At 41.4% G+C, this 21,292-nt stretch overlaps 1 protein-coding gene across 1 annotated transcript in view; it reads right to left on the minus strand.

The window, feature by feature from the left end:
* POLR1A (RNA polymerase I subunit A) overlaps positions 1–21,292 on the minus strand; it is a 71,604-nt gene that overhangs the window by 20,290 nt on the left and 30,022 nt on the right. The window contains exons 14-20 of the mRNA XM_025994403.2: positions 18,966–19,157; positions 7,521–7,670; positions 6,153–6,336; positions 3,590–3,672; positions 3,315–3,473; positions 1,597–1,695; positions 561–713 (exon numbers count right to left, since the gene is read on the minus strand). Coding sequence (XP_025850188.2) covers positions 561–713; positions 1,597–1,695; positions 3,315–3,473; positions 3,590–3,672; positions 6,153–6,336; positions 7,521–7,670; positions 18,966–19,157 — 1,020 coding nt within the window. The remainder of the gene's footprint in view (positions 1–560; positions 714–1,596; positions 1,696–3,314; positions 3,474–3,589; positions 3,673–6,152; positions 6,337–7,520; positions 7,671–18,965; positions 19,158–21,292) is intronic.

The following is a 21,292-nucleotide window of genomic DNA, read 5'->3' on the forward strand; positions in this document are numbered from 1 at the left end:
CTAACCAAGGAACAAAAGGCACTAACATTCACAAAACCATTTCTGACAAATATGAAGAGAAAGCCTTTTTCTTAGGGAAGAAGCCTGTTGTTGACCAAGGAAGAACTAGACCTTTACTACAGCTACTCAAGTCTCCCACTGTGAAGGGGCTATGGGAGGTGCTTTTAGTGGGGATTCATGAAATCAATCTCTGTGATGTTCCTTTTGTCAGTGGAGGGCACCCCGGGGAGGGGCATCCTCTTCTCTAGCTGCCTTCAAAGTAGGTGAGAAATGGTTTAGAGAGGGCATAGGGCAAGAAAAGTTGGAGCTGGGAATGGTCTTATTTATCTTTTCACTTCTCAGCAAATGCTGAGGTCACTATGTGCCAGGCCCTGTAAAAGCTCTTGTGAACACAACAGGGTCCTCATGGGCCACAGGGTCTAGTGAGTAAGCAATAAATAGCTCAGTATTTAGTACTTGATTGTCCTTGCTCAAAGTTCAAAGTTGTTGGTACAGGTCATGGGCCTCCTACCACTGAGCCTAGCAATGAGAAGAGCCAAGAGCAAAAACCAAATACATACAGGAGGCCTGATGCCAGTGAGGAATCTGCCAGTGACGAAACCACCAGCCCTTGGGGTGAACTCATAAGGCTCAAAGCAGGGCAGTGATTTGCCAGACGCCATCAGGGGGGGTCTCCGACCTTCCAATTCGATTTGGCCTAGCAGGCACGAAATCTGGAGGAAAAGAAACCCAAAGGAAACTCAAGATCCACACATGTGTTAAAGCTTTGTCCTAGCAGAGGGAAAGCCTGCTATGGAAGAAAAGTTGTATGAAAACTGGTTTTAAAAGGCCAACCTAGATTTTCAAATAAATTAGAGGAGCTTGTGTTTCAAGGAAAGAGCTGTGTTTTCCTTTTGCTGACTTATCAAGATTTCATACATTTGGGGTCACTTGTAAGTGGGCTATGTTGGTAAAAGAAGCCATATTTCAGAATCATCACATTATACCTGGAAGGAACCAAAAGGCCCTAATGGAGAAATTGAGGCCTGCAATTACCTGAAGAGAAGTAATTTATTGTGATCCTTAAATTCTAAGGCCAAAAGAGAATAAAAGCACCTCTTAATATTCATGCAGGTGAGGGGAGAGCAGTATGTCTGGATTTCACTTCAGTCAAGAGGGCTTCCTGATGGCCTTTGGCCTCAGAAGCCCACTCTATAGTGCTCTGCACTTGCCAAGGTCCTCAGGACTTTAAGAAGAAATGTTAACATTTGTGAACATACTGCAAGAGCACTGCAGCCACCCAAAGAGGTAATAGGCCTTCAATCAGAGGTCCTCTAGGACAATGCTTATAATGATAAATGAAAAAAAGCAGGCCATGACAGGATCTCAGCTAAGCCTGATTACACACACACATGCACTTATGCCTGTGTTTGTTTATAATATTAATGTGTTAGCAGTGGTTACCTCCTGTACTGATTTCCATATGCTTTCTGTTTTTTAGTGCTTGTTACATTTTATATGGAACATGATCCTTTTAAAACTGAAAAAAATCTACAAATTGCCTCCTGCCATCACCCCACCCTTCTGGCAAACCAGCCGGCCCGCCTTTGCTCACACCTGCATGGTGTTCACAGTTGAACCTTTGGCTCCAGACTGCACCATCATCTGCAAGTTGTTGTCTGGGAACTGTCTGTGCAGGCCAAATGGCATGCATGCCTGCAGATTAAATAAACACATCAAGTCAGTGACTTCACTCTCTTTTGAAATCCCAAGGTAATCCCAAATCACAAGGTAAACCCAGGATACGGAAGCAATGAACTTAGACTATTTATCCAGAGATGAGTGCCATAGCCCACTCAAAGTAAGAGGTCTCATTTGGCTAGGATCCTTTTGCTAGAACTCCTAGAGAGAAGTCTAACAAATGATGGCCCGCACTCTTCTGATACCCTCTGCCAAGAAGCCTGAGGCTCTTATCACTGGCAAATGAGAACAGAAAGGGAGAACCAGAGGGGCCTGCATATCCAGTTTGTGATTCTAAAAAAGAGCTGGTTAAAAAGAAAATCTGAGGGGATACCCTTGTGAATCTGCCCAGCAGACACAGCCTTGGTTCCTGCACACCTAACAGTGAGGACCAATGTCCACTGTCACACTCACATTTACCAATATGCTGCCCTAGCACCATGTGGGAGCCTGGCCTTGGCTCCAGAGCCAGCAGACAGGAGCAAAGCCCTCTACGTGGAACCTGAGATGCCAGGAGGGGCTCCCAGTTTATTTAAGCCTCTGCCTAGGGCTGCAGAATCCATGACCAACACAGGAGAGGTGGAGGGGGATACGGATGGAAAAGAGGAGCTGGAGGGACAAGAAGCAATCCTGAGATGCTTCTGAAACAATGCCCCAGCATTCTCAGTCAAACCTGGAAACTGAGCCTCCTGGTTCTCCGAGAGGTACCAGGAAGGCTCCTCTCAAGAAAACCTCTCAAGGACAACCTTGTACTAATAGGATGTCTGCATTCTTGGCAGTCTAAGGGATGCCAAGAGCCATTTAAGAAGACATCCAGCAAACACTGACTTTTGTTGAGCACTCACGTTGGCTCCCCCTCTCCTTCTCAGGCTGGGACTCAAGGCCCAGGAGGCAGGGTAAGGGCCAGGCTGGCTCCTTCAAGCTGCAGGACTGGAAGCCCCAGCTCTAGGACAAGAAAGTGGAGAGCCCAGTCTATAATGCTGTCCTGTCCGGGGACTTCCCTCTCTTTTCTGAGTTGTACAAGAACTGGCAGAAAAGCAGACAGGGGCTTTGGGGAACTTTCAGAGTGCTTCCACCATGCCAAGAGCATGCTGTAGATTAGCTCCTTAATCCTCTCAGCAACCCTGTGAGGTAGGTGCTCCCTACCTCTAGGTGAGGAAACCAAGACACAGACTGGTTCTATCACTTGCCCAAAGTCACACAGCAAGTACATAGCAGTGAGGATTAGAGCCCCCACCTTCACCCCTGGCTCTGTTGTATAGCAAGCAGCAGTGTTTTTGGTCCTCCATTTTGTTCTCCATCCCACAGTGGCCTCAGGGGATTCTTCACTCCCCTTTGATGCAGTCACCCCAACACATATACATTTAAAAAAAAAAAAAATGCAAAGCATTCCCTTTCAGCATTAATTGGGTAAGAGAATGAAGCTCTTGGCTCTTCCAAATGATGAATTCCACACATCCCACCTCACATCTCACCTAGTTAGCTGTTAAATGGCCAAATGGCTCCACAGGGCCCCAGTTGAGAAGCAAAATGTAATTTTTTTAAAAACCAGCATTTAAAATGGTGGTGATAAGTGCACACATTGCTGGACTAACCTTGTTAATCTCATTGCTGTAATGGTTCACTTCCTCCTTGAACTTCAGATCAATCATGTTAAAATCCCTCTGGTCTTTGCCCAAATGGGCATCCTGCCATTTCCCTCGGACTTCATCACATGATGCGGCTTCTGGCAGGTTTAACGCAGCCCTGACAGCCTATGATGGGATAAGGAACATGTTAGAGGCAGCAGCCAAGGAAGGAGGGTGTGAGTTTTGTCCCATGGGAGACCTGACCCTCTGCAGCAGGCTGTAGCCTCCCAGACCCTCCTTACCCGCGGCCCACAGTGGGTGGACTCTTCAATGACCAGGTGTCTCTTCATATCTGCCTTCCGCTTAACCAGAATGTCTTCCACACCTATGAGGTAAGACAGACAGGCTTGTGTGGGACCGGGCCTGACCTCTCACTGTGAGAGGTCAGGGCACAGCGCCCAGTGCCACAAACACAGGAAGCACCAGAACAGCAATGAGGATACAAACATCAATATGGAGAGCTTGTCACCATCTCTTAAATGCTTCCCACAGGGCAAGCATTCTAATCCCCATTTTACACATGGTCAAACTAAGGCTCAAACTTGATCTACCTGTCAGATGTTACATAGGTAGAAAGTACACCCAGGACCAAGTTACACACTTGTGCTTTTAGCCACCAGCTATACTGCCTCCACTCAATAAACAAGCACTGGATGAATGGGCTAGGGATGAAGATGAGGTTTTAGATGAAAAACTGAGAAGGAAGACAGAGAGGGAAAGAACATCCTGGTTTCGATTCATCACCAGAAATCACACATCACAAGGCCTACCCTACATAGTTGTATGTGTATGCAGGCACACACTTGAGCCTGTCACTGCAGTTAAACCTGTCCTCTGGCTCCAGAAGTTTGAGGAATTCCTCACCTTGGGCAGGGCATCTTTCTACTTCATCCTTCAATCAACTATTTCCCGTCTTTATGTGTGAGTGCTATTGGACTCAGAAATCCCTCAGCCAAGATCCAAATAGGAGGAAAAAAAAAAAAATCAATGGCTGCACTGTGCAGAAGCTAAGCTAAAATATCTGGAATTCCCAGTGCCACATCTTTGAAGCTTAAAAGGCTCTAAAGAACATATATGAGCAGGAAGGGAAAGAAAGAGTCCCTCTGTGAGGAAGCCGTGATCACGAAAGTGAGTCCTTCTAAGGGGTTGGCTCCAGGCCACCTTGCTGTCCCTCCACTGACTCCTGGCTGTAAAGGCTGGAGCAGAGGTGACTTCTCTAACCCGCCCTTCCCCCAGAGTTGTGCCCAGCTTGGCCCAGCTCCCTTTCTCAGTCTCGTGGTTTCTAGAAGGCCTTTGCACTCAGGGACATGTGCGAGCAGAGCTGTAGGCATGGTTTGTTGGGTGTGGTCCTCCACTGTGATTAGGGTGTGGCATCTTCCTCTTCTTTTCTTTCTTTTAATATTTTATTTATTTGTTAGAGACAGAGAGCACACACAGGGAGTGGCAGGCAGAGGGAGAAGCAGGCTCCTCACTGAGCAAGGAGCCCAATGTGGGACTCGATCCTAGGACCCTGGGATCATGACCTGGGCCGAAAAGACACTTAACAGACTGAACCGTCTCTACTTTTCATTTTTAAAAATGTTTGTTCCAGGGCCCTCTTCCTGGCAATAAAGTGTAGACCAGGAAACTGCCTAAATGTTTAATTATAGCAACTGGTTAAATAAACTGTGGTACAACTACACAACTGGAATAAACTATAGCCCTAGACCTGAGGCTGTAGGCTTATTTTAGGAGATTTATAAATACATTCCATAATGGGAAGGAAAAGATTACCAAACTGTGTAGTGTAGGATCTCACTGTTTTCTGAATGCATTTATACTGGCAAGTCTAGAAAGACATACATCAAATCAGTATTAGTCATCATTTCTGATGATTGAATACTGGGTGGCTTTCAATTACTATCATGTTTGTATTTATTTTTACTTTTCCACAATTAATATCTATCCTATAACTACATAGGTCCCACTGCAGGCAAGTGAACAAGCTCTAGCTGAGGCAGGCCCTCAGCTAGAATCCCAATGATGAGATTCTGACCATGTCTGAGGCAGGCCCTCAGCTAGAATCCCAATGATGAGATTCTGACCATGTCTGCGCACAATCCCAATGATGAGATTCTGACCATGTCTTTGCAAGTCTGCAAAGCAGAGTCCTACTTCCACCACTAAGGTTCAAGGTACTAAGGGTACCATGAACTAGACAATTCCAACACTCACAGTGGCTCATGTTCAACATGAAGCATGTCACTTGCTCCTCATAGGAACACTGCAGAAGGGCTCAGGAAGTAACAGTACACTTGCAATCTCTATCAAGGCCACCTTGCTAAAATGGTGTGTGTTCATTTCCAGGGAGGAAACAAGGTAGTTCCTCTTCCTACATTAGGTCACCCCAACAGGTCTGCTCCAACACTGTGTTTCTGACATGGGGGACGTATGGCCAGTTCTGACGATAGGGAAGGCCCTTTGTGGAGCGCAGACTACTCAAGGAATTCCGGAAGCACACTTATAGGAGACGATGGAGGTAGGTTTGAGTGTGAAAAATCAGGCTCAGGGACAGAAAACCATAGAGGCTGGGGTGGAGAAGAGGGTGGGGACCAAAATGCGTGAAGAAATGCTGGCTGTGGGGGAGGGGTGGAGAACACGGAGAAGGACCAGGTCTGTGATGTGTTGCTGGCAGCCAAGAGAGGACAGAGGTATACAAGAAGTCTGGCCATTCCCCAGGAAGCTGCTAGTAGAGTGAGGGAGACATCCTAATGAGTGCGCTGGCCAGGAGAAAGGGGGCCCCAGGGCCACTTGCCCAGCACTCACCCAAGGTGAAACCTCTATAGAGTTGTAGGTAGGCGGTGAAGAGGCGTGCCAGGCAGGTAAGAACCTTGCCGCTGGTTTCCCCGCCATAGATCTCATAGCAGCAGTGGACCAGGCCATAGGCAGAGCTCCCATAGTGCGCTTTGTCCAGCACACCACAGAGCAGTTCCCCTTCTCTGATGATCACCTGTGGAGAGGACAGTCACCAATGCTGAATGGAGGGGACACCTCCAGTGTGTGTGAGCTACCCCCTCCTTTCTCTGTGTTTTATTAACCTTACTGTGTAGGTTCCTCCACTGTAACCTGCCTCAAGTCCTTGATGGAAAGTTGCAGGGAGTGATGAATCACTAAATTCTACTCTGGAAACTAATATTACACTATACTAACTAGAATTTAGTAAAAACTTATAACACATAAAACAACAAAAAAGAAAGATGTAGGGTATAAATGGAATATATTTTTTTCCTAAATAAAGGAGAGGAGGACATAGAGACCAATATTTTTAAATTATTTTTTTCTAGGGACTATACCACACACACACACACACACACACACACACACACATAGAAAGAGAGATTTCGGTGTATTTACATGTCCTCCTGCATGCACAACCCCCTCTTACCAACTTGAGGTCAAGTACCCTTTACAAGGACCTTATGACTAGAAATGAGAACATCTAGAGTATAAACTCTGTAACCACAACCTTGGCCTACACGCTCCCTCCCTTGACCCTAGAAGCAAGAACAACATAACCTTTCTAACATCTTTTAAGGCGTTTGTATTTTCTAAAGTTGGGTTAAAGCATCAGAAGCTAATTAAAGGAAGGATTGCTAGCCGCATAATGTAGCACACATTAAGCATATAATCTATAAAGAGAAAGAAAAGCATCAGCTTCAGTTCTAAATGGAATGTTGCTAGATGCTGTGACAAAGCACTTGTGAGCTAGGGACTTAAGGCCTTGGAAATCTTTAGTGTGGGGCCACTGCCTTGCTCACTTGCAAGAGTGCTGTGCCCAGGTTTGACTACCCTAGGCCTAATCCCCACGGCCTAGAACCTCACAGCAGCTCTATGATTTTGAGCCATGCAAGGGTCTCAAGGGATAACAGTACATTCCGGATTTCCAAGTTTTGCAGAATTGAATCCAGAGGCCTCCTGCTCCCCTATGGGTTGTGAGGTTTACACTGAGGGTCAATGCTACCAATCAACTCTGACTCTTTCTAAAATGAAAAGTGACACCAACTTGGGCACACCTCCCTGTCTTATGAACCACGACACCTGATTCTATGTATCTGCCTCCCTTTCTCTGTTTTAAATCGATGTGTCTAAACCTGGGATGAAATGACTCCAACCTGCACATCTAGGCAACCACACCTGGGACTCGCACATAGAGTCAGGGTTAAAGCCGGGGACAGGCCGAGGAGATTCCTGCACCCAGGCTTTGCCACTGATCTTCGCTTTTCCAGATAAGCTCAGTGGGATGTGGTCCTCTGGGATTATGTTTATAAGCAGTGTTGACACAACCTGGAAAAAAAAAAAGATAATGCTGATCGTGGGGAGAAAAGTTGAGAAATTCCCTTTTAGGACCTCCTGTCCCTGTCCATCCTGAAAAGCCAGACCACTCCATTCTGATGATCTATAGATGAAGCAAGAAAAACAGGCATTTCCACCTTTGTAGGATAAAGCTGATCTCAGTTTTCCACTTACATGGCTTAGGAGAGGGCTTAGGAACAGAAACAAACATATACCATTAAGAACTTTACTGGGATTATTTCCTAAAATACCCTCCCCCTGCTTTTTTTTTTTTTTTTTTTTTTTTGAAATCCCCCTGCTTTTTTTTGAGAGTACACACTTGTGCGCGCATGCGTGCACACACACATAGCACTCACAAAGGTGGGGGAGGAGCAGAGCGAGAGGGAGAAGTAGGGCTCCCTGAGGAGCAGGGAGCCTGACACGGGGCTCGATCCCAAGATTCTGGGATCATGACCTGAGCTGAAGGCAGATGCTTAACTGACTGAGCCATCTAGGTGCCCCTCCTAAAATAGTTCTTAAAGTGAACAGTCTTCTAGACCTGAAAAATTAAGTCCCTGAATAGACCAAATGAAGGAGAAGAAAAAAAAAAACTGCTGTGGGGTCATAGTAATGAAGGATTTGAGTATGTGTTAAAAAAGTAAAAGCCATGACAGTGGGTGGGTTTAAACCCCCCCCCCGTGGTGGGGGTTGTGGTGCGCCCTCTATCAGAAGTCAGCCCTAACACGATGTCAGTTCCAGGACCGAGGCAAAGGTTGAAGAACATTCTTCTCTCATTTTCAGGCTGCATCAAAGTAAAAGACAATTATTATATACAGTCAGTAACATCCCCCCACAGAATAGTTTTGACTTTCCGGGGAGCACCAAGGAAGGAAAGCCTACAAAGACTAACAACTGAGGGTTCTTCCACTGAAGAGCTTCACAGAGGAGGCCTGAGAAACCTCACTGAGAAACTTCAGGGATGAGAGGCTGTTCCAGTGTCTGGTCTGCCACTGACTGACTGGTAATATACTGTGGGGGCAAAATGACTGCTCTTCAGCTTAGCACTACTCATTTGTAGAATAGATAAAATCCACTTGTTCATTCAGCAACGCTATATTGAGTGCTTACAATGGGCCTGGTGCTGGGAAGAGTCATGTATGAAACAGTCTGTTTTTGGTAGAACCTTCATTCCCAAAGGGGAGTGTCCTTGGAGGAAAATAAAACAGGGAAGGAGAACCCCAAGTAGAACCGGGGTGGGGGGGAGTGGTGGGAACATTCACAATTTTAAATAAGATGGGCAGGGAAGGCCTCACCAATAAGGTGGTGAGGAAGGGAACCATGCAGAGATCAGAGCATGCATTTCAGGCAGAAGGCTTTAGTCTGAGTGAGAAGGAAACCTATTTGGGAGGTTTTTTTTTTTTTTAATTAATTAATTTATTTATTTATGATAGTCACAGAGAGAGAGAGAGAGAGAGAGAGAGAGAGAGAGGCAGAGTCACAAGCAGAGGGAGAAGCAGGCTCCATGCACCGGGAGCCCGATGTGGGATTCGATCCCGGGTCTCCAGAATCGCGCCCTGGGCCAAAGGCAGGCGCCAAACCGCTGTGCCACCCAGGGGTCCCTATTTGGGAGGTTTTGATCACAGGAGTGACAAGCTCTGATTTTACTTTTAACAGGCTCACTCGTTCCAAATACATTCCTGGTCTAGACACTGAGGCTATATAAGCGCCTTAGAGAGTAAGTAACACTGACAAGAAGGACCAGTACTTTAGAAGTGGTTACTAAAGTTGAGTGAGGAGCACCAGGTGATAAAGTCCCCATGTGAGGAACATCACGGGACCCACTGGTTATGTGACTGGCAAGCCAACGGCTCCCACCCAATTAGCTTTTATAGAACTAACACCAGGAATAAATTAATTTGACTGAAATTAATTATGGCTACTGAGAGCCTGGGGAGTCCTTCCTTTGCCCCAGTTGGATGCATCACAGTGGCCATCCACTCAACAAGTAGTTGCTAACTGCAGGCGAGGAGAGACAACTTCTCAAGCAGCTGCTCCACTGAAAACCCAAACAAGGGCAGCTGTACATGGGTAGAACCATGACTCTAGAGGGGGCAAAAGCATGCATTCCCAAAGATGTAGCAGGCAAGGTGCAAATGGGCCAGTCCACAGGCATGACCGTTAAGGAGGGGCAGGGAGCCATCAGCAGGCATTAATAAACAGCTCTCTGTATGCCTGTACCAGGCCCCAAGAAGTAGTATCTTTATATGCACACAATGGGGTCAGAACACTTACAAAGACAGTTGTCTTTCATGCATGCATACCAGAAGCAGGAGGACAATTGGCAGTAGCATCTTTAAAGAAAGCAGACAACACTCTATCTCAACAAAAGATGACCCGAAGGGTCATGACTCACTCTCTCCAGAAGGCTACTAGCACTGCCAGGCAAGGGTAAGGAAGTAAAGGCAGGAGGGTGAGGTTTCCCTACAGTGCTGATCACAAGCTACACCTCAACTAAACCACCACAGTGTGGACTGCCTAGCTGGGCAGAGTCAGGAGAGGAAGTCTGTGTATAAGGTAATAGCACACAGATCCAACCTTCTGAGGACAAGGAAATAGGACCTACCACCTCATCTATAAAATCAAAAGGGCAGAAAAAGAAAAGCATTTGACAAACTCCAACAATACCCTTTCATGAAAAAACACTCAGCAGAAGAGCAAGAGAAGGGAATGCCATCAACCTAATAAAGGGGAGGCACCTATGAAAAACTCACAGCTGATACACTCAATGGTAGGGGTGCCTGGGTAGCTCAGTTGGTTAAGCAGCTGACTCTTGATTTTGGCTCATGATCTCACGGTTGTGGGATCAAACCCTATGTCAGACTCCATGTTCAGTAGGGAGTCTGCTTGGAATTCTCTCTCCCTCTGCATATTCCCCTCCCCCATCCCATGCATGCTCCCTCACTCTCTCTCTCAAAATAAATAAATCTTACACACACACACACTCAATGGTCTAAGACTAGACATAGACACTTTTTGCCTAAGATCAGGAACAAAAAAGATGCATGCTCTTCCCATTTCTAGTCAACAATGTACTAGAAGTATTGACCAGGGCAATTGGGCAAGAAAAGAAATAAAAGGCATCCAGACTGGAGAGAAGTAAAACTACCTCTATTTGTAGATGACATGATCTTTTATATGTAAAACCCTAGAATCCACAAAAAAATTATTAGAGCTAGTAAATGACTTTAAGCAAAGCTTAACAATACAAGGTCAATAGAAAAAATTGACTATATCTATACATTAACAATGACAATTTGAAAATGAAATTAACAAAATAATTCCATTTATAAAAGCATCAAAAATAAAATATTCAGGAATAAATATAATCCAATAAGTGTAAAAGTCATAATGCTTAAAGTCTAATACAATGTTGAAAGAAATTAAAGAAAATCTAAATAAATAGAAAGATATCATGGATCAGAAGACTTAATATTGTTAAGATGGCAGCAGTCCCCAAATCGATCTACAGGTTCAATGCAATCCCTACTGAAATTCCAACTGTCAATTCTATATAAATGAATAAGCTGATTCTAAAATTCACAAGGAAATGCAAGACTCTGAATAAGCCAAAACAATCTTCAAAAAGAAGAACAAAGCTATTAGACTCATACTTCCAGACTTTAAAACAACAAAGTTACAGTTATTAGGACACAATAATGGCATAATGGTAGATATATTAGACATACTGATCAATGGAAGAGTCCTTAAATAAACCCTTACATATATAGTTCATTGATTTTGACAAGAGTGCTAAGAATGTTCAATAAATGGTGCCAAGACAACTGCATATCCATGTGCAAAAAGATGAAGATGAACTCCCACTTCGTACCATATACAAAAATGGACTCAAAGTGAATCAAAGATCTAAATGTAATGGTTACAACCCTGTCAACTCTTAGGTGGCAAAATAGCTATAAATCTGTGTGATCCTGGATTAGGCAACAGTTTCTTAGATATGACACCAAAAGCACAAGCAACAAAAGAAAAAGATAAATTTTTCAAAATTAAAATTTTAGTGTCAAAGGACACTATTAAAAAAGTGAAAAGACAACCCACAGAATGGGAGAAAATATCTGCAAAAATAAATATGTAATACAGATCTAATAGCTAGGATATATAGGGAACTCCTAGAACTCAACAATAAGAAGACGAGCAGTCCAGTTAAACCGTATGGACGAAGGCTTGAATAACACTTCTCCAAAGAAGGTATGATTAATGGCCAGTAAAAGCACATGAAAAGATGCTCAATATCATTAGTCGTTAGGTAAATGCAAATCAAAACCACAATGAGATACCATTTCATACCCACTAAGATAACAAGCAAGCAAGCAAGAAGCAAGCATTGGTATGCATGCGGAGTAATTAGAATGCTCATGCTGGTACAAATGTAAAATGGTAACAGCTGTTTTGGAAAACAGTTTGGTAGTTCCTCAAAACGTTAAAAAATAGCATTACGATATGACCCAGCAAGTCTACTCTTAGTTATATAGCCAAGAGAACTGAAGTACATATTCACACAAAAACTGGTACATGAATATACACTGCAGCTTTATTTATAATAATAAAGAGGGGAACAACCTAAATTGTCCATTTATTAACTAACAAACAAAATGATGTATTCCCATACAATGGGATATCACCTAGCCATAAAAAAGAATGAAGTACTATTCATGCTACAACATGAATGTATTTTGAAAGTATTATACTAAGTAAGTCAGTCACAAAAGGCTACATTTTGTATGATATCGCTTACAAGAAATGTCCAAAATAGATAAATTCACAGAGACAGAAAGTGACTGTCAGGGAATGAGGGAGGAAGGAATTGGGACCAATGATAATAGGTACAAGGTTTTGTTCAGTGATGATGGAAATGTTCTGGAATTAGCTAGTGGTGATTGTTGTACAACACAGCAGACATACGAAAAATCACTGATTTATACCCTTTAAAAAGATGATAAATTTAATGTTAAATACGAATTACATCAATAAGAAAAACATAGGAGTCAGACAAGATGATTTTAACCTTCTTCCTGCAATAACATTCTAGAAGTGTTTAATTTACTTTCTGGTCATAAACTTATTATGCTAGGGAGAAAAGACCATCTGCAATGTTCTCTTAGACTGTGAAGGGTAGCAGTATTTATAAAAATTATAAATGAATTTTTTTAATACTAAGACTGTACTGAACTTTAAAAATCTTTTATTTTTTTAAAAATATTTTATTTATGTGAGAGAGAGAGAGAGCCTGATCAGGAGCAGGGGCATGAGCTGAGGAAGAAGCAGACTCTGCTGAGCAGGGAGTCAGAGGCAGGATTCTATCCCAGGACACCAGGATCATGCTGAGCCAAAAGCAGATGCTTAAGTGACTGAGCCACCCTGACACCCCAAACATGTTTTAAAAAGTTAAAAAGATTCCTTAAAAAGAAAAGTTTTGAAATGTATATCCCTGGGGCACCTGGGGCCATATGGGACAAAAAGGAATCCTCTACCTCATGTCATACACACCCACAAATATCAACTCCAGGCAGACAAGTAGACCTAAGTGTGAAAGTAAAACGGTAAAGCTACTAGACAATAACACAGGGGAATAACTTTGTGCCCTCAAGACAGGGATACTTATATTGGACTAGCTATGAAAGGCAAATTTGGTGAATTACATTAATAAAATAGCTCTGATCACTAGAAAACAGCACTAGGGGGATCCCTGGGTGGCTCAGCGGTTTAGTGCCTGCCTTTGGCCCAGGGCATGATCCTGGAGACCTGGGATCAAGTCCCACATCAGGTTCCCTGCATGGAGCCTGCTTCTCCCTCTGCCTGTGTCTCTGCCTCTCTCTCTCTCTCTGTGTCTCTCCTGAATATTAAATTAAATCTTAAAAAAAAAAAAAAAGAAAACAGCACTAGGTAAAAAGGCAAAAATTTGGCAATGGACCAACACAATATGTAAAAAAAACTCTTACCTATTCATAAGAAAATGGTGTGGAATAGAAAACAAGCAAAAGACTTGAACAAGCCCTTCACAAATGATGATGTTCTAAGGGCCAATAAGCATATGAAGAGGTACTCAACCTCACTTATTAAGAAAATGCAAATTAAAACCATAATAAGGTACTACTACACATCCATCTGAATAGCTAAAATTAAACTAATAGAAACAAACACATGGTACAATAATATCAAGTTCCACTGAGCATAAGAAGTAACTAGATTTTTTTTCTTTTTTTTAAAGATTATTTATTCATTTATCCATGAGACACAGAAAGAGAGAGGCAGAGACACTGGCAGAGGGAGAGAAGCAGGCTCCCTGCAGGGAGCCCTATGTGGGACTTGATCCTTGGACTCCAGGCTCAGGGCATACCCTGAGCCGAAGACAGATACTCAACCGCTGAGCCACTCAGGCATCCCAAGAAGTAACTAGGTTTTTAAGCCCTACTGGTAGAACTGTAAAGTGCTATAAGCACTTTGGAAAAATGTCTATTAATAAAGCTATTAATGTTAAACATAGACCTTATGATTCAGCAATTTGATTCCTTGGCATCTAGCCACCAAAATCCACATATATTTTCAACAAGATATATATAAGAATGATGATCGTAGCCCCATTTGTAATAGCCAAATGAAGACAAGCCACATGTCATTCAAGAGAAAAAGGATAAATATATGACGGTATGGTTACATAATGGAATACTACACAGCAATGAAAACGAATGAACTCCTGCTATATGTGATACCACGAGTAACTTACACAGAGATATGATTTACCAAAGGAGTCCATTTATATGAAGTTCAAAAAAAGAGACAGTGTTAGAAGTCAGGTTAGGGGCTACCTTTGGGGAGGGGTCTTCTGAGAGTGCTGGTAAGATTCTACTTTCTGATCTGGGTGACACAAAAGTGTACTCACTTTGTGAACATTCATTGAGCTGTACACTTGAGACGTGCAATGACAGGAAAATCCTTTTTATTTATATGCTCTTTGAACAAATGCTGAGACCTCAGATTCTTAAAGGGAAAGAAAAGCACTCAAGAGGCTGCATGAAATGCCCTGGAGAAGGAGCCTAAGACTTCATTTTCCGGGGCAGTCCAAATAAACTGCCCCAGCTAAGCTCCTTATCTCCTGATTCTAAATGTGGCTTTTCTCTGCAGAATCCAGACTGAGCCACTAACAAATTCTTGTGCAGGACAGTCCCTCTTCTCTTTTACACCTGTTTGCAAAGAAATAACAGCCTGTGGTAATCTCATAAGAAATACTGAAAAATAACTGTGACACAAGTAAAATCTGGGCCTATTTTCTAGTTTTATTTAATAGTAGTAGTCTTAACCCAGAAACATTATAAAATGAAAAATAAATTCTTTCTAACAGAAACCAAGTTATTCTATCATTCTGATCTTTTTCATGCCATACTTTTTCTCACAGAGACGCTTAACATCACTACCACTGTGATCACACATAGAATGTTGTAGTCTATTCCTGCTTTCAACATTAGGTCAGAAAATTTCCCAGACCTCTCACTACATGGTCTTTTAAAAATCAATATTTTAAACAGCTACACAGCATCTTCATAAATGGATGTTCCACAATTTACTTAGCGCCAATGTTAAGTATCTAGGTTTTTCTAATTTTCCACCACTATAAACCATGGTGTAACAGACTGTTTTTTTTAAGTAGCTTTTTCTACATTTCATATGGTTTCCTTTGGCTGGATTCCCAGACTGAAAGGAATCAAGATATTTATGGCTCTAGATATATGTTCTTTGTCTACTACTTAGTTCTATTTTGAGCATACTGTTTACATTTAAACAAAATTCTAATAAATTGTGGACACTTAATTACTTAAAACATAATCATTCACTTCTAAGATAACTTCAGATGGCTTACAAAATAAAGACATCTAAATAGAATAATAAAAATAACAGAAATAGAAATAATAAAGTAGACAAATACATACAGCCAACTAAATCAGGGGTCAGCAAACTGTAGCCTGTAGGCCTAACCTGGCTTACTACCTGCTTTTATAAATAAAGTTAATCAGATCGCAGTCATGCTCATTATGTGTTGTCTAAGCATGGCTGCTTTCATGTTACAATGGCAAAACTGAGTAGTTGCAACAGAGACTATATGACCTGCAAAGCCTAAAATATTTACTGTCTGGCTTTTATAGATAATGTTCACCACTCCTTGAACTAAACCACTTCTAGATTTTAATCCTAAATGGCAAAATCCCCATCTATTTTGTTAAACTGACTTCCATTTCTGGCTAGGATAGAGCAATAATGACTGGATGACTCTTTCACAAAAAACAAGAGCAGACATGAACATGAAACAATGGTTTTCAAGACAATGAACACCAAGCAATGAAGGACGATGATCAAACAAAGATAGAGTAGACTTGAACCATTTATTAACTAAACCTGACATTTTTAGAGCACTCCATTTAAAAACATCTGATTATATATTTACGGGCATACACAATATTTACCAACATACATCACTGTAAAATAATCTCATAAATAAATGTCAATAAATTTAAAAGGAGTCTAGTCATTCAACGTATATTCTCTCAATGGAATTTGGTTAGAAATCCACAAGAAAGATATCTGGAAAATCTCTAAATATATAGAAATTAAAAAATGGACTTTTAATGAACTCATGGGTCAAAAAGAAATCAAAAGGAAAATTAGAAAGGATTTGAAATGAATGAAAGTGAAAATACAACAAAGTAACTTATATGATGTTACTTAAGCAGAATTTAGGGGGAAAATTTATGAAATGCCTACATTGAAAAAAGAGAAAAAAACAGTCTCATATCAATGATTCCAGCTTCAACCTTAAATGACAAGACAAAGAAGGGCAAATCAAATCCAAAGTAAACAGAAAATAAGAAAAATTAAGATCAAAGTGAAATCAATGATAGAAAACAAGAAAAATAGAGAAAGTCAATGAACCTGACAGAGAGCAAAACTAATAAATCTCTAAGCAAACTGATCAAGACACACACAAAAAAGACACAAATCAGGGAGCCTGGTTGGCTTAGTCAGTGAAGCATGAGACTCGATCTCAGGGTCATGAGTTTGAGTATAGAAATTAAAAAAAAAAAAAAAAGGACACAAATCACCAATATCAGAAATGACAGAGCTGACACACCTATAGAGTCTCTAGATAGAACAGAACAGTAAAAGAATATTATGAATTATTTTATGCCTATAAATTCAATGACTTACGAGATGGGACAAATTCCTTTAAAAACAAAGTACTGAGGCTCATTCAAGAAGAAACAGACAACCTCGAGAGCCCTATAGATGTGTTAGAAAACTAGAAATTTTAATTAAAGAATCTTTCTTTTCTTTCTTTTTTTTTTTTTTAAAGAATCTTTCTATGAAGAAAAGTTCAGTTCCAAATGGATTCATTGGCTAATTTGACCATACATTTAAGAAAAAAAGAAATAGTACCAATATACACAAACTTACAGAAAACCAAAGAGGAAGTATTTCCCAACTCATTCTATAAAGTCTGCATTACCCCAATACCAAAACCAGGCAAAGATATTACAAGAGAAGAAAACTACAGATCAACGCAAGCATATCTTAGAGATACTGTGGGTCGAGTTCCAGACCACCACAATAAAGCAACTGTAACAAAAAGTGAGTCAAATGAATTTCTAGTTTCCCAGCACATATAGAAGTTATGTTTACACTGTACTGTAGTTTATGACGTCAACACTAACTAGTATTACATCTAAAAACCCTATATATATACCTTAATTAAAAAATACTTTATTGCTTCACTCATATGTGGAAGTTAAGAAACAAGACAGATGAACATAGGGGAAGGAAAAGAAAAATAAAATAAGATAAAAACAGAGAGGGAGAGAAACCGTAAAAGACTCTTAACCATACGAAACAAACAGGGTTGCTGTAGGGGAGGCGCATGGGGGGATGGGGTAACTGAGTGATGGACATTAAGGAGGGCACGGGACATAATGAGCACTGGGTGTTATATGCAACTGATGAATCACTAAACTCTACCTCTGGAACTAGTAATACACTATATGTTAACTAAATTGAATTACTTTATTGCTAAATATGCTAACCATCACCTGAGCTTTGAGTTGTAATCACTAATCACGGATCACCATAACAAATATAGTAAAGAAATAGTTTGAAATTTTGTGAGAATCACCAAAACGTGACAGAGACATGAAGTAAGCAAATGCTACTGGAAAAATGGCACCAATAAATGCAATGAAAAATGAACATAAACATCAAAACTGCCTGAACACAGGGTGGCCACAAACCTTCAATGAGTAAAAAACACAGTATTTGCAAAGTATAATAAAGCAAAGTGCAATAAAATGAGGTTTGCTTGTATTCCTCACAAACACAAATGCAAAAATATTCTACACAAAACTTGAGTAAACTGAATTAAAAAATATATAGACAAGGTAATATCTTATAACAAGGGTTATTCCAGAATGTAAGGTTGGTTTAACAACTAAAAATCAGTCAGGTCACAGGTGCTCAGACTTCAACAACTACTGAGTGGGAAGAGACCTTAGAGATCATCACCCTGAATCCTTTGTATTTTAGATGAAGAAAGGAGGCCCACAGAGCCAAGGTCACACAGCTGATTAGGAGTTGGGCCTCAAGGCTGAACCTGGAGACCCAGACAACAGCAGAAACACACTCTACTGAGCCCTCATTATTTGATCAACACCTACATCATTATTTCATTACTTCGACAGGAAGCATAGCATGATGTCTTAGGGGTTAAGAATCTTGGGTTTGAATTACAAATCTGTCTCCTATAGACTTTTGGGCATGTCATTTAAGTTCTCTAAAGCCTCAGTATCCTTGTCTGCTAAATGGTGATAATAATAATGGTCTCTGCAGGTTGGTTGTGAGGATTAAGTAAAATAACAGATGTAAAGCACTTGGCCCCTACCAACAAAAATACTACTACCACCACCACCATCACGGGTATCACTGCCTAAACCCACCACATTTGCATTATGAGGACATTGAGGACAGACACTGTGCAGTCCACTCTTAGTAGACATTCCTGTAAAACCCACCAGACCCAGGAACCCCACCAAAGAGAAAGTCATATAGATCACACAGGCATATCTCAGCAATTCTGTGGGTTCAGTTCCAGATCATCTGATCTGCTGTTTCTCTATGTCTGGCCTGGACTCTACCGGGGGTGAAATCTTTTACACGAGTGGTCTGTTTCCTTTTTTTTCTTCTCCCAATTACCTGTTTTCCTGTCCACAGTGGAAAGGGCTTCAGGATGGCAGGAGGAAAGAGCTTCACACGCCCCACTTTGTCTGTGAGCCCTCGGTATAGCAGCTCCATATATTGCTCCCGAGTGAAAAAGCAACCTCGAATGGTCATGTTCGCACCCGATACCATGTGATCTTGGATCAACCCCGCCAAAGGCTGGCCATCCTACAAACCAAATGAGGTAAGAAAGAAGGCAAATATGAAAACACATTCTAATTCCTAATCATCTGCTTGGAAGCCACATACTAGCAAGAGCCCTCCCTTATACCCCTGTATTGTCCTGCCCCAGTTTCACTAGGCCTGTGCTTGGGCCTCCCAGCTGGAGAGCAAACTGCCTCCTAAAGCACATGACTTAGGCTTCCTGGCTGGCTTCCACCTTTATCATTTGCCCACTGTTCTAGATCAAGACAGCTCCAAACTTATCCAGTTCCCTATACCTCCTCTCCATAATCTCATCTGGTTCTAGTTACTCCAGCATATTTTTGGCATCTTCACATAAATCCAGTCTGGCTACAGTTTGTTACATTCTTGCTTTTATATTTTGGTTTTATGCTTTAGTATTTTTTCACACATTTCTGGCCTATTTCTCCTCTAAACTAGTCATCCAGTCAATAAATATTTATTGAGAGAATACTATATGCCCAGGCACTGGGTTAGCCCTCCAGTCTACTCTAGTGCACCCAACAGACATTGATTCTTTATGGTGAGGAAGAACTAGACAGCCAACAAATGACTGGATGAATACATTATCACAAAGAGTTTTAAATATGGAAGAAAAAACAGAAGGGTTATCATACAGACTAGAGGTAGGAGGATGGTCAGAAATTATCTTTCAGGGGCAGTATTATAAAGCCCTGAGTATTAGTGACTTAGAGTCCACTCTCTAAAGGGTGGGGGTTCGGGCAGAGGAACCTCGAGAGGGTTGAGGGTGTCCTAATGTGCATGACCATATAAGAGAAGAATGCTCACTTACAAGTGTCCCCTCACAACGTTGCACATGTTCATGGCAGGTCCTCTAATAAGGGCAGTTGTCTATCAGATGGTTTTATGTAAACCCCAGTGCATTCATATAATTTAAAACTTTTTAAAAAAATTTAAAACTTTTCACAGACTTTCTAAGCCCTAGTCTCCTGCAACTTATCTGGAGGTCTGTGTTTATGGCAACACAAGGCACACCAATGTAAAAATAGCTATGCCCACTGACATATTCTAAGAAGCAGTGTTTGCAAACTTTTTGGTGTTTATGAGAACTTGAGAAAATCTGTGCCCTGGATCTAAAGATTGTTATCAATTGGTTACTTGTTAAATACTATCCAATATTATGGCAGGTTTCATAACTAAGGCTAAAGGAACTTACAAATGCAGCCATGGAGAAGTGCCAGGAATTTAACCACATGTACTAATTCAAAGGATAAAAAGGATGCTTGTCAAATAGTGTACATACTGTGGCAATGAGCTCTATATAAACTCAGAGACAATTATTACAGACGGGCTGAATAGACTAGGCAAGGTCAGATGGTGCACACAGCCCCTTACAAAGGCTTTGAGCTAAAAACATTAATAAAAAATTATACTCTGCATCTTATTCCAAAGACAAGGTCTTATTTTGCTGGGAAAACCCAAACCAGTATTATGCATTTGCCTCATCCCACAGTCTTTGGGGGCAGATAAAAATTTTTCCTTCTGTTTTCTTCCCTTAAAGAACACAATTACAAGTTATGTGATCTATTCAGTGCCTTCTCCTCTCTCCACCCAGATTTTTCTATGACTAGAAAATTACCTTAATGGCTAAATTGCTTTCAGTGCAATAATCATAAATTGTAGGAAAGAATGCTGATTAAAGCAACTTACTAAGGGCCTACTTATAATTCTGGATTTCCCAAATCCCACTTAGGATCAGAAAGACCATCTCTCAATCAAAAACCCAGATAAATGTTAGCTATCCTATTCCACTTAATATCATAGCAAAATGACATCACAATTAATGCCTTTGGTCAGTATGCTTTGAGAATTAGGGTATTCTGTGATTTGAATTTTCTAGCTAAGTAGAGTCAGGAGACTCTTAAACTTTGTTTAAAAAAAAAAACTTTCAGGCAGCCTGGGTGGCTCAGTGGTTTAGTGCAGCCTTCAGCCCAGGGCCTGATCCTGGAGACCCAGGATTGAGTCCCACGTCGGGCTTCCTGCATGGAGCCTGCTTCTCCCTCTGCCTGTGTCTCTGCCTCTCTCTCTCTCTCTCTGTCTCTCTCTCTCTGTCTCTGTCTCTCATGAATAAAGAAATAAAATCTTAAGAAAAAAAGAAA

Source organism: Vulpes vulpes, chromosome 8 (genome assembly GCF_048418805.1).
Source record: "Vulpes vulpes isolate BD-2025 chromosome 8, VulVul3, whole genome shotgun sequence".
NCBI classification, from domain to species: Eukaryota; Metazoa; Chordata; class Mammalia; order Carnivora; family Canidae; genus Vulpes; species Vulpes vulpes.